Source organism: Lagopus muta, chromosome 1 (assembly GCF_023343835.1).
Source record: "Lagopus muta isolate bLagMut1 chromosome 1, bLagMut1 primary, whole genome shotgun sequence".
Taxonomy (NCBI): domain Eukaryota; kingdom Metazoa; phylum Chordata; class Aves; order Galliformes; family Phasianidae; genus Lagopus; species Lagopus muta.
The window spans coordinates 52,559,289-52,572,718 of NC_064433.1; the positions used below are offsets into that span (position 1 = coordinate 52,559,289).

Below are 13,430 nucleotides of genomic sequence, written 5' to 3' on the forward strand. Positions count from 1 at the left end.
GGACCAGCAGTGCTGCACACAGACACTGCAGTGTGAGCCTGGAGATGGGCACTGTGCTGCTACAGGAAAACCTCTTATTTTCCCCTGGAGGACCCAAACATGATGTCCATGAAGTTCATGTATAGGCACCAAAGAACATAGTAAGTCCTTCATCTCTGAAATAAAAACCAGTGAATGTTACCACAGATAGTCTCAATTCAACTTATCAGGAGAACAGCTAGCACAGTTATCAGGATTTCCCTCCCACTAAGTCCAAGGCAGGTTCCTACTCATGCTCAAAAACCATCACCTTCAAGGAGAAGGTATGCACACAGGACTCTATCCTCTTACCAAACACTATGAATATTTGAGCAGGAAACAGAGGCACAACACTTCTGGCTGCCATTATAACATCCAACACCAGACTGCCTATCAAAAGGTACAGCTATGTGCTTGTTTCTCAGAAAAAGGTACTCTGCCTATGGACGTATGTGCGTATGGACGTATGCAACTCTTGATGACTTCACTGGATGCTACACATGTACCCAAGGGAAAAAATTTAATATCATGATTATTGTCTGAAAAACTTTCCTACTTTAAAGCATGAAGCTGTGGGATGAGGTCTGCTCCTGCCTTGCTATCAATAGCACGAGGGATGGCTTTCCTTGGATGAGGAGGCACAGTGAATGACAACAAGCACCCTGCATGGTGTTGCTCCATCAGCCACAGTCATGCTTCTCCACTATCACAACCTTCACAAAAAGCTGTCGTTACCTGAATGTTCTCAACAACATCCTGTGTGAACATCTGCTAGGCAGGAAAACAAAAGGTCTAACTGACTGACCTGCCGTGTCTCTAAGACATTAGCATCAGTTCAGACATTTTTGTACTTTCTTGCAGAAACTGTACAGGCATTAAAAGACCAAGCACACGGGACGCTCAACACCTCAAGGCATAAAACAGCTTCCTACCATGTGGATAACTAAAGCTGAATCTGTGTTCTCTGAGCATGCCCAAAACCATCAACAAGGAAGAGCACCCCACGTAGATACTTCAACAGAAGAACAAGAGGCTACCATGCACCATCAAAATAAAATGTCTAGAGTCTATGAGCTGGGCACAGCTTCTGAACAGCATGCTAGAAAATAAATACATTAATGTCACTTTGCCACGGAAAAGGCAATATCTCTGCTTGCATCTTGCTGTGGTCTTCTCTGTGTTTTAAGTCAAAAGATTCATGAAAAGCATTATTCAAAGACAGAACATCAGGAATGTTGTGGCCCAGAGCAGATCTGTCTTGCTAACAACAGGTTGCAAAACAAATGAAGTTTGGACATTAAATCGCACCCTCCATCCCACCTCACCCAAACCCTGCATTGTGGATAACCTATACATTCTCAGGATACAGTGAGAAATCATTCTATAGTACATATTTAATTATAATTTAAAAAAGTCTAAACTCGGACACAATCTCTGATCAGTAGCAAAGTAATCGACACATCACTAGAAGAAAGATCTGTTATTATCCCTTCACTGTAACAAACAGAAATCAGCATCTTGAGAAGGTCTCTGGGGGTATCATATCACAACCAACTGCACTGAGTAAAATAATATGCTGATTTTACAAATGGAGTTTGACAAGAAGTAACATTGCATTTGTCTTGGCAAAACGAAGCACAAACAAAACATTTCACAGGTACAGTCACCATGCAAATGCATGTTGAGTTTGTCATTGCTTTTAACCCCAAATCACAAGAAGCATGCAGTTTTCCTGCCCCCCCCCCTCAACTACTGTATTAGAGATAGCCTGGGTAATGTACCTCTTTGGTGTAACCATAGCCTGTAGGCAAGATTATACCACTTTAGGAAAGAATACAAGCAAAACTCGATCATATGTGTGTTTACACAATGTACATTTTAACCATTTAAAAAACAAAACATGTTACATAGATTCTCAAACACAACTGTTGAAAATGAAATTTTAAGCTTAAGAAATAGTTTTTAAACTACAAGGCCACCCCATTATTTTTATGAACAATTTAAAAAGTTCCCACCCCTAAAAATCTGCCAGTATGTATATTTCCTCAGTTGTAACAGTCTTACCCACTCTCTTAACACAATCCATCTTTGCTCAACAGCAACAACAGTTCTTACATTTTTTAAGTGTATAATGGACTCCGGGATAGATATAGTTCTTAAATGGGAAACGATGGAACATTTGCCTTAAATGTGTAATTGGTCAATTCAGGTGTTCCATGGCACCACCGCTCAGGCAGGGGCTGCTGCTGTTCACTGATGTGAGTTCTGGCTTTTGTTGGCATCTAGCTCCACGACTACACTTTTGTGTTCAGAATTTGGGCACAACACCGATGCACTGGACGCTCTGGTAGGCCTGTTGCTCAGATGCATACAGGAGCTATGTTTTCCATATTCCCTCATCCAAATGAGGTGGAAGCCTCAGCGCAGCACCTTTGGCCAACACGGAACTATTTGGATGTGAAGTAGAATCTATTTTGTGTGTATTCATTTAAGCAACTGCAACAGGAGACTTAACTTGCAGGGTCTTTATTAGAGCGTTACCGTCTTCCTCAGCTTTATACAATGGAGCCCTTTGAAGAAGATAAATGGATTGACTGAATCCTTGTGGCCAACGTCCTCTGTAAGTCCTGTAGTACATTCTGACCAGACGTTTCTCCGTTCTTGTCATACAACAGCTGCTTGAAAGCTTCGTTTTCAATGAGGACCATCATATTTTTTAGAAAGTAGCCTTCGCAATAGGAAGATAGTTCTGTGACTCCGAGAAACTACAAGAAGGGAAATTGGAGAAAGATAACCATTCTGATAAAACCTCATCAGCAAGAACAGTGCTAGGATCTGTACATAAACAAACGCACAAGCTGAGCCTTTCACGCTGGCCTAGTTAACACTTACAGACAAGCATGTTGCAGGGGCACAAGTTAATCAAACAGTATTTTATACCAATGATTTTATACCAATGGTTACAAATTCAATGTTCAGAAGATGAAGCTTTGGTCCCTTAGAAATAGCTATGAATTTTACCACTGAGTTCACCAGACCTATGATTTCATGCCAGTAGCCACATCCTAAGCCCATGACTTTAGGAAGAACTACAAGCGACCTTTGAGTTTCATAAACTCCATCCTTAGCAAGAGTAGGATTGTTGACTGCAGAAGCCTGTTGTGTAAAGTAACAGCTTTGGGGGATCTCTGGAGGAGGAATGGAGGCTAAGTGTGAGCAACCCTTGGATGTGTGAGCAAACCACAATGACCCATACTGGCCATTTGATGGGTGACTCATAGTGGTCATCACCCACTGGTTAGTTCCTGCAGTCACGCAAGCACTACAGCCATGATACACAGGAATTTAAGCTATGTGAGTGTACAGAGCACAGCTCAGCACATCCTCCTGTGCAGGTAAGCTCCTGCTGAGTCTGAGCTCTGAGAAAAGCATGAATCTTTGGCTCTGGGGTGCATCTGTGAGGCTAGGACTGCTGGGAAATTTCATAGCTTTGGGTCCAGACTGTAACAACTGCACAGCACTGTTATCCTACACCACCTTAACGTTATGTTTGGAGCTAAGAGTGGAAAATGTTAAAAAATGAGAGAAGGAACATATATTAGGACAAGGTAGGTTCTATCTTCCAGAGGAAATTTCAATTTCAAACCACGTAGGTTTTCAACAAATTATGAGTGCATTATTTTGCACCTGGGTGTGATAGCACATGTTTGAATCTCTATTCTTCTCTGAAATGCCATTTATCTCTATTCATTATTTTATTATATCCACAGTATTGAGTAAATGCTGTATTTTTCTTTTCTTTTCTTTTCTTTCTTTTTTTTTTTGGTCAGGCTTGTTCTGAGGCTCAGCTTGCAAGCTGTGCAAGCACTGAGTGTTTTAGACAAATACTTGACACTCCAATTGATTTTTCTGAGACTTTAAGTGAAAAACAACTGGTTTCTGGTGGTAACTGATCAGTCACCATTATAAGTCCTATTTGCCTGGTGACTTCATCTTTTTCTGGAGGTAATGTGTAAATGAAGCCCTGAAAGTGATGCTGATCAAAAAACTGCCTTCGTAGATGTTGCAATACTATGAACAGAAAATCACAGACAATTTAATATTTTCCATTCCATTTTTAAATTGCAAGTGAGACAAAATCCACATTCTCTCACATTTCTAGCAGTACTTCACCTCCTTAACCCAAGGCTCTAAACTCTCATTCCTACATCTCTTCACACTGATAAACACTCCTCTCCTATAACATATGCCCCTACCACAGTGTTCCAAATCTGTTCTCGCTTCATCCTATGCTTCCACCAAATCAGGTCTTAATTGTGATGAGAAAGACTGTGCTCCCTGTGTCCAGGTCACCTTGCTTGTACATTTTCACCTGGAAAAGCAGATCTCAGCATCTCCTGACTTCCTGCAGGTGCATCTGATCTTGCAAAGTAACGAGGACTACATTGTACCTATGAAATGGAAAGGCAGACAGTGTGCTTGCCAGTGTGTCTGAACTGCCTGAGAGCTCCCCTGCTTCATGAGGACATCTGGTCTCTTCTGCCATGTGCCATTCACATAAACAAGTAATGAAGCTGCAGTGTGGTGGGAGCATTCTGAGCAGAACAAACTGGGCTCAGCTTAGTAAGCTGCACAACACACAGACCAGAAGCAAAAAGATGGAGTAGTCTACTCTTCAAACAGCACGGAGGAGAAGTATTTGAACTAGCTTTAAATGTGTTAGTTCATGTTCTGAAAACCTTCTAGGTATAGAAGTATGAAGCTTAGCCCTGGTAATTTACTGGAAGCAGGGTCAATTAGAGGAGCTCTGAAGTGATGTAGATTAACCAATTCCAGAAGTCAGGATTTCACTCACAGCTAGCTTAGCTATCTCTGTAATGTGCTACATGTCAATGCAAACATGACCCTGGCCTTAAAAACCTCTCAAGTAAACCATTTGCACTGACTCTACTGAGAGATAAAGGCACAGGAAACTTGCAGGCTGAAGCCCTTACTGGAAAACAGGAACCAGATTTAGCCACTGGAACACTGGATTTCTTCAGTGCCAGCACTGGCAGTGTAGAAGTCCCTCAGACAAGTCTAAAGCTTGGTATAAGAACATTCTTCAATCAGGATACAACCATATTTCACAACCCAAAGAAAGCATTTTTAAAACAAAATTGTTCCATTTACTTTTGGTAATAGCAATATAAATTGAGAAGTTCCCTCATGACCTTGAAGATGAATGAAGAATTTTTTGAGAGTACTGCACTGGTGATTTTATTTCCTATTACAATAAGTGGTCCTGCAAATACACGTCATTTTTTATTCATTTTAAGTGGAACTTTATGCTATATCAAACACTGATTGCATGGTATCTGTACATCGAGATCTAATGTTACTACTCAATGTAGGAAATAGCTGACTGGAATGGAGGTCAGATTTGCAGAGGCTTGGAGCAATCTGCAGGATTATTCTGTTCAGTCAAACCTCAGTACCACACTACAAACATTTTCATGTAGTCCATGTGAGGAAAATCATTCAAGGATTGTTTTAAAATTATTTATTGCAACTATTTTTGTATCATTTCCATCTTCCAAAACTTACTACTTAGTAAATGAGGGGAAAAACTGAAACTCGTCCACATGGCTATTCTAGGTCAAAACATGCCACACTTTTATGCCTAATGGCATCCACACAAGCTAAATAAATGATTTAATTCCAGTCCCCTCTCCAAGACATAAAATTCTCACTACTGTGCTTGCATGGCTGTGAGACACTACACTTTGACAATGTGGCATTTTCATATATTGAAAAGCTGTCACCAGCACTGTGGGGTTTAGGCAGGAGGCAACAGGAACTTTAAGAGGAAATGCAGCCTGGAAGGTGAAAAAGAGATATCTTACTCAGTTAGGTGACTCCTGTTGAGTAACTTAGCAATTTGGATCGCTGTGGTAAGATACAGACCTGCCAGTAGAGTCTGAACCATTGGAGGATAGTAGGAGGGTGAGAAGTTGCCAAGACATTCTTAGACATGATTAGGGACTGTCACTCTCCCAGTACCTTTTTACAGTCCCAGTACAGGAATGACAAATGCTAAATATGCAACAAACATAGTAAGCACATGACATATGCATTACTACTTATACTACAAGCATGAGGACAGACCAACTAACATGCATGTGTGGTCATTTTTACCTTGGCATGATTATAAATATCCACGCAGTTTTCTGTATTAATGCTTTTTGCACAAATGATCTCACAGTGTCGTTGTAAAGCTTCAAGCTGGAAAAATTTAGCAGCAGAGAGAAGCTAAAAAAATAGGAAAGAAAGAATAGTCAAAACTGCTGAGCAATACACATTGATTCTTTACTGCTTCATTATAGTTTTTCTCTGCCCCTGCTTCAGTCTGAGTTAAAGCACTGACCACTGACAGTCAGTCAGAATGAGAGGGTTGCTGTTGTCTCCTCTAGATCCTGCTGTGAGAAGGTGGACATAGAGGGACCACCACAGCCTGTTCAGGTCCATATGCTGGCCTTGGGACAGGGATTTGTGTGTGTCAAGAAGAGGCAGATTGGAGGGTCCTTGTCACTCTGCAAACGTGCAAATAGGGATCTGCAGCAACATTCCAAGAAAGGAAGGCTTGGATTCAACTGTTCCTCAAGATCTGGCTGAAACTGAACACCTGGGTTTGATGTGAGGATGTCAGCAGAAGGGCCAGGACCATGAGAATAGAAGAATTCAAACCAGATGACAATAACCACCCTAGGTAGTCTTAAAAACCTAGAGAGGCAATAAACTTCAAACTTCTCACCTCAGAAGGCTCAGGGAAACGGAGTCAGGTCTTCACATGCTCCTTGCTCTATCTCATCAGCAGCAGCAAGGTTATGTCTAGGCCATGGGTCTGAAATGCTACCTGGCTCCAAATGACTGAGAACCAGCTTGATGTGAGGCCACCACTAACATGAGGGTTGTGCATCCGTAACACTACACTCTTGTGCCATCAGGACTCACACTGACCTTTCTCTTTGGTCCCATGCCCACCCAGGGTAGGCAGCCTGGACTGGCACTGCTCTGGAGATCTCTGCATGGCACAGTAAACATAACCTGAAGCCTGCAGCATGAAAACCTGGCTTAAATTGTGCCCTCTCCAGCTGATTTCCATTGGATTGCCCCTAATGCTCCTTTTCTGTCCTCTTACAGTTGGAGTGAGCTTCATTTTCTGATTTTCCACAGTCCTCATTGCTTCTGGCTCTCTGCTCTGGTTCAGAAAGCAGACTGAGGTTCTTCACTGCTTTACACCTTGCTCTAACCCAGGAAGGTCCTTTCAGGCTGAGCTGGTCACAGGTTCTGGTGTTTATAAGGGCTTTACCAACACAAACTTCAGGACACAGTCTTCTCATGATTCCCAGAATGGCCCTTATGCTTCTAGCTAGGAGCGCTGGGGAACAAAACCCTCAAACTACCATAACATTATTCTTACTTCCCCTATGCAGTCCATTCAAGTTCTGCTTTAGTCCCATAAATAAATCCAAGTGCTGGAAATCTGCAGTGCTGATGTGATAGCAGCCAGCTGGCCTCAATTATGAATTGCAGCAAAGATTTCTTTGGAGTATTTCTGGTGCTTCTTGTTATCATATTTGTAATAAGGCAAGTTGCTAAATGCAGTTTTGAAAGATAAAGCTAAATCCTATTCCAGCTGCCTCTGTGGCTCAAGCAGTCACGTGCTGGTTTGTAATTACTTTAAACTGTGAGGAACCGTAGCCAGATCTGTTATCAACAGATCAATCAATCAGCCATACATTCTGGAGTCACAGAAGTTTTGAGATGCATAAAAGTAGAGCAAGCAGCCAGCTGAACTGCAGCACCAACTTTTTAACAACCTAGGTGATTATGTATGCATCACTACAAAGCCGTTGCGCTTTTTAGTCTGAAACTCCCCTTATTTCAGAAAGGGCCAGGAATTTAAGGAGCTGTTTTCAAATCTGTGAATGAGAGAATCAGTGACCTTTCCCTGTACAACTCAGAAAGTCAGTGTGGGTCCACCATCTGCAGTGCACAGGGATGATCTCAGTCCTGACCAGTTTCATCCTCTGGTTGCCAGCAAGATTCATATACGGATGTGCCTGTATCCATCATAACTGCTTCGTTTCAGCCACTTTGTACCCCAAAGAAAAGCAGTTCCCAATTTACAGTTAGCGGTATTTTGGTAAGAGTCAAACCCCACATCAGTGCTCTGAACAGCAGTGTCATAGAGAGCTCTGGGGCTCTTCAGCCTGGAGAAGAAAAGGCTCTGGGGAGTCCTTATAGTGGCCATCTACTACCTGAAAGAGACCTACAGGAAAGTTGGGGAGGGACCTTTTGTAGGGCATATAGTGACTGGATGAGGGGAAATAGTTTTAAACTGGAAGAAGGCAGATTTAGACTAGGTATTAGGAAGAAATTCTTTACTGTGAGGGTGGTAAGATACTGGAACAGACTGCCCACCAAGGTTGTGGATACCCCCACCCGTAAGGCATTCAAGACCAGGCTGGATGGGGCTTTAAGCAGCCTGGTCTAGTGGGAAGTTTCTCCGCCGATAGTGGGGGGGTTGAACTAGAAGATCTTAAAGGTCCCTTCCAACCCAAACTATTCTATCACTCTATGATAGGGACAGATTAACTCATGTAGGCAATAATAAAAGATCATAGGGGCAGTAGCTCTTATTTTAGCCCTTATTGTCCTGTATCCCTTTTGGCTACCATTAGTTAATTGTCAACAGGAAAGCTCCTGAGTGACTACCACAGATTTGCTCTAATCTATCTTAGTTCTGTTGAATTGGAATTGTTAAGTGGATCAGAGACGGTAATGACAGCATACAGTATCCGGAAGAGAAGGATCTAACATCCATAGAGGTTATGGACATGTGATTATGCTGAAGTTTCAATCGGTTCCAGAGGGCTTGGTGTGGGTACTGCAAATGGGCACAATGGCAATGGACTTTAACATACAGTAAGAAAGTAGCAAATAATAATCTCTGGAAGAAAGATATGAACACATAAGCCTGGGCTAATAAGCCAAAAGTAAGAGTGCTGTAGAGAAGCTCACTGGCCCAACTCAACAGAGCACCTCACCTACAGGCTGAGAGACAGAAAAGACAAAGTATTATGCTGCTGGGAGCTGTTTCCAGATATGCTGCTGAGAATAGTTTCCAGATACTGGTAACACCTGCTTTGCATTTCCTTGAAAGAGCCTCACAAATCATCTCAGTAGATATTTTTATTTCAGACAAACTATTTTGTTTGGTGATCTTTATTTTTCTACCTGGGCACTCTGGGCACTCAGCGGGAGGCAGTGATGTCTCTCACAGGAGTGCTCATGTCTTGCCCAGTTGTCAGGTACCCTTGGGTAAACAGTAAACAGATCATTTAGCATTGTTCTCCCTGAAATTAACCCAAATGTATCTTACCTCCATAATTTCATTGTTTTTAATCAAGAGTGACTCTGCACCTCCATAATACAGATACTGCATAACCAACTGTAACAAAACAAAGGCAGTGTTTATAAAAAACAGTCAACGACAAAGGAAGAAAGGAATGATGTAGAGATTGCAGATAACACCAGAGGCTCTCCAACATCACTAAGGATACATAAATAAAACTGGCCAAATCCTCCTAATTTCAACATACACTTGGTTATTCTCTCTCTCTCCCTGCACAGTTCAATAGTTCTTTCTCGTGGGTATTCTTAACCCTTGCCAGCCATGTTGTCCATGCTTCTTCTTGAAGCCTAAACATTGTGCAGAAAGCTGGTTAATTCATTCTGACTTTTCAATATCTTTTCCAATGTGTACAGTGCATCATTTATTCAGGATAATAAAGCATATATAACGATTATTCCTTTATTCCCCCTTGGCAATGGGACCAACACCTCCACTCAGCTGTGGGAGGGCATGCATGGGTGACAATAAATAATTGTGGAGGCTTTGCACTGCAATACGAGACAACTAAGATCTCTCTGCAGTGAGCTTCCAGCAGGTTTAAAGTCACTGTAGTGAGCTGGGAAATATCTTCATCTGTAACAGCTGATACATGGAACTGCCTGGGCTCTGACTCAAGGGAAGCGACACATATACAAGTATATGCTACAGAAAATACTCTGTATTTTCATGGCAAAAAAAATTGATTGAACAACATTGCTAAAGAAGCAAATGAACTGTGCCTGGAAGCCTGTCCATTAAATACAGAAAAAGTCAGCAAGAGAAAAAAGAACCAAGTACGTCCCGATGACATGCTCTGCTTTATCTGCATACCCTGTATAAGTGAAATGTATGCTATTGAATCTGGTTGGGCATGACATTTGCTATCAATAGCACTATGCAGCTTAGTGTATGCAAGGAGATGGATTCTGTGCTCATGAAACCACTACTCTGAGCTATATGCTTATCAAACATATTTGTATTAGTTCAGACAGGGCACGTACAATGTTTCTATGTTCCATTCAAATTCAATGTGAGAACTGACTTTACCTGAAAGATGGGGTACTTCACATAGTTGATCTCAATACAAGTACTATCAGTTGAGGGCTTGCTAGACAGCAATGCTTTAAACCTAAATAGAAAGGAGCAAGATTGAAATACCAGCCCAATTATCTACGTGGAAAACTATGGCAGAGTGGAAGGACAGCATCAGCTCTTGCAAAAACAGTACACTGAAACGAATGGATTTGTCACTGAAATGCATCAGGATTCAGACAGTTACACAAAATAAAGTTCAAATTGAAAGGAAGAAGCCTCTCTTTTAGGAGGTTTCAATTTGAAATTTTGGAAAAATACTTCTGATACCACAATAGAAAAAATGCATACAGGAGATTCAGATACCGGAAAGATGCATATCACAAAATCAAACTTCTTGTTTTCTTTTCTTTTTTTTTTTTTGCTTGAAGGAAACATGGTTGTTTAGGAAGTTGCAAATTTAAAACTGCGCACTTACTTTATTTGAAGATCATTTTTAGCCTATTTATATTATGCTGCTGCAAAAATGTTTTGAACAAAACATTAAAACAACTACATTAAGATTACTGCTTCTACACGGGCTTGATACAATTGTGTAAGAAGTGGTAAGAGAGAAAACTAGGTATGCTACTTTTTCTGATAATCAAAACCTGAAATTCAGACATAGGTTTCAAGATAAAAAAACTTCTAAAGTTAATTATTGCTAGATATTCTCATTTGATTAGAAGGCGAGTGCACCATCAGAAACATCTGCCCTTGTACCCTCTCTTGTCAATAATTCATCTGACCTTCTAGAGGCAGTGCAAAGTTTAGTTTATCTATCAAGACCAGCATTTGCTGGATGATAACCTCTTCCATACTATCACTGCATTTTAATTAAAATATGGATAACAATTGATTTGATCTTATTAGTGACAAACTCTATTTTGAAGGCAGTTTAATAAGCTTAGAGCTAAAGTTCGGATTGTGCTTGCACATCCTTAATTATAAAGTTGTGTACAAATACCGTTTGTGATCAATGTGAAAAAGGAATACTCTTGAAGGCTGAGATGAGTGACCCACATCCAGCCTTCTGAGCACGGGGAGGAAAACATGAGTACTGCCTTTTGATACAGCATGACATGTTTTATATGTATCTAATTTTATTTTAAAAAATGTAAAATCCCCAGTGAATCAAGTGATAGTAACTTGTTTCTCCTAGAGATTGTGTACATGGATGCAAGACAAGATTTAGCTGCTCGTGGAATAAATGACTATTAAGAAGCAAACTATTAAGACTGCTCTATGTTTAAGGGCTGGATAAAGTGATGAGCTCCATGCAAATGTGCCTTGGTAGAATGAAGTCAGCTGCATGGCGAGAAGCGTGGAGCATTTACAGGGTGGGAATCTAGTGATGGAAGCACTTGTTATTGCCCTGCAGATCAATCAGAAATAGGCTGCTGAGATTTGCTGCTTAGGAAAAACTTGAAGATTGAGCCATTAACCCTCAAAGAATCTTAACAACACTAATGAAAATACAAAAACACAAAATCAATTTCTATTTTTGCTAAGAAACGGAAACGTCTCTGCATCTTACCGTGGTGATGCAGTAAATAGCAGCACTCTATGCGCATAAAATGGTCTTCCTTCCACCAGAAATGTAACATCTGACATCTCTTTGTTGTTAAGAAAATGGGGATCTAGAATTACAGAAAGGAAAAAAAAAAGAAACACACCACCAATAAATTTGGTTTGGAAGAGTTCATGAATGTACATAATATTTTCCTGTTTTGACAAAAGAAAACAATGGTGTAAAAGGATATTGTTTATAATGAGTAAAGCCCATCAAACTATTTTGGACAGTCTGAGACAGGAGACCTACGGTCAGGCATATGGAGTTCAGACTGAGGAAATTCAAAGTTTTGGAATCTGTGTCATCTTTGCTGAGATGATGGCCAGCCAGTCCTGCCACAGGGAGCTGGCACAGCTTCCCAGCTCTGTTCCCCAAAGCAAACTGCAGAGAAATACCCTCAGACCATACCCTCACCCTCTCCCAGGGCAGGCAAGACTTTGTGCCAAGGGGAAAAGTGTCCTGGAAATTGGCTCACTTCTTCTCTAGGTCACAGTAAACCAACTTGGCCTCTGCCAGCAGGGCTGGGAGTGCCATGCCACCACAATGTCACCCACAGCCAACCGCATGGTTTGAGATATGGACAGACATTTGGCTTCGGGCCCTAGGCTGTGATTTCAGCCTCATTAGCAACTCAGATCTTTGCAGGTTTACAGTCCCACTCCAGTATCTGATGGTCCTACAGATTTCAGTGGGAATTTAGGACAGGCTAAGCTCAGGGCCTCTCATTTTTCTAGTCCTGCCTTCCAAGTTCACATTTTCTCTGACTTGTACACTCAGCCTGCAATGCAGATTTCCCATAGCTCTCCTTAGAGAACCAAAGAACCATCTTCAAGTCATGCTTACCTAAGCGAGAGGTCTGCTTGCGCTTAATTTCCACAAGCTTTGGAATGGGGTAGGGTCCGTAGCAATGAGTGAAAATGACGGATAGCTGCTGACTTATCACTTCGTTCTAAGCAAAAGGAAACAAACACAAGCAAGATAAACTTAGTATTCAAAGGGAGACACTAGATTATTCTCAAGAGCTGTTTGTTTTGAAGCTGAAAAATACGATTGCTGCAACTTTATTAAAAACCAGAAGTTCGGTACTTATTATAAACCACTTGTTTGTTGCATCCCCTACAGGAAGCAGGTAAAATGGAACGTCCTTTCCTTGGACCTTATTTTCCCAACAAACTCAAACGCCACCGTCCCTTCCAAATAAGCCATGTTCCTTTGCCATTTCATTTCATTTTCAAACTTACTTCAATGAAAAATACCTTTATGTTACTCCTTGGAAAATGGTCATTGCTCATGTTTTAGAAACAGCCAGCATACATTTCCAAGCACGAC

General features: G+C 41.2%; 1 protein-coding gene across 3 annotated transcripts in view; it reads right to left on the reverse strand.

Annotated features, from left to right (window-relative positions):
• Window positions 1–1,753: 1,753 nt before the first annotated feature.
• Window positions 1,754–13,430, reverse strand: part of ABTB3 (ankyrin repeat and BTB domain containing 3) — a 168,364-nt gene continuing 156,687 nt past the window's right edge. For all 3 annotated transcript variants that reach the window (XM_048945145.1, XM_048945139.1, XM_048945153.1), the window contains 6 exons: window positions 12,945–13,050; window positions 12,066–12,168; window positions 10,505–10,586; window positions 9,446–9,514; window positions 6,196–6,309; window positions 1,754–2,783 (listed from right to left, as the gene is read on the reverse strand). In XM_048945145.1, coding sequence (XP_048801102.1) covers window positions 2,574–2,783; window positions 6,196–6,309; window positions 9,446–9,514; window positions 10,505–10,586; window positions 12,066–12,168; window positions 12,945–13,050 — 684 coding nt within the window. In that variant the 3' untranslated portion in view covers window positions 1,754–2,573. The remainder of the gene's footprint in view (window positions 2,784–6,195; window positions 6,310–9,445; window positions 9,515–10,504; window positions 10,587–12,065; window positions 12,169–12,944; window positions 13,051–13,430) is intronic.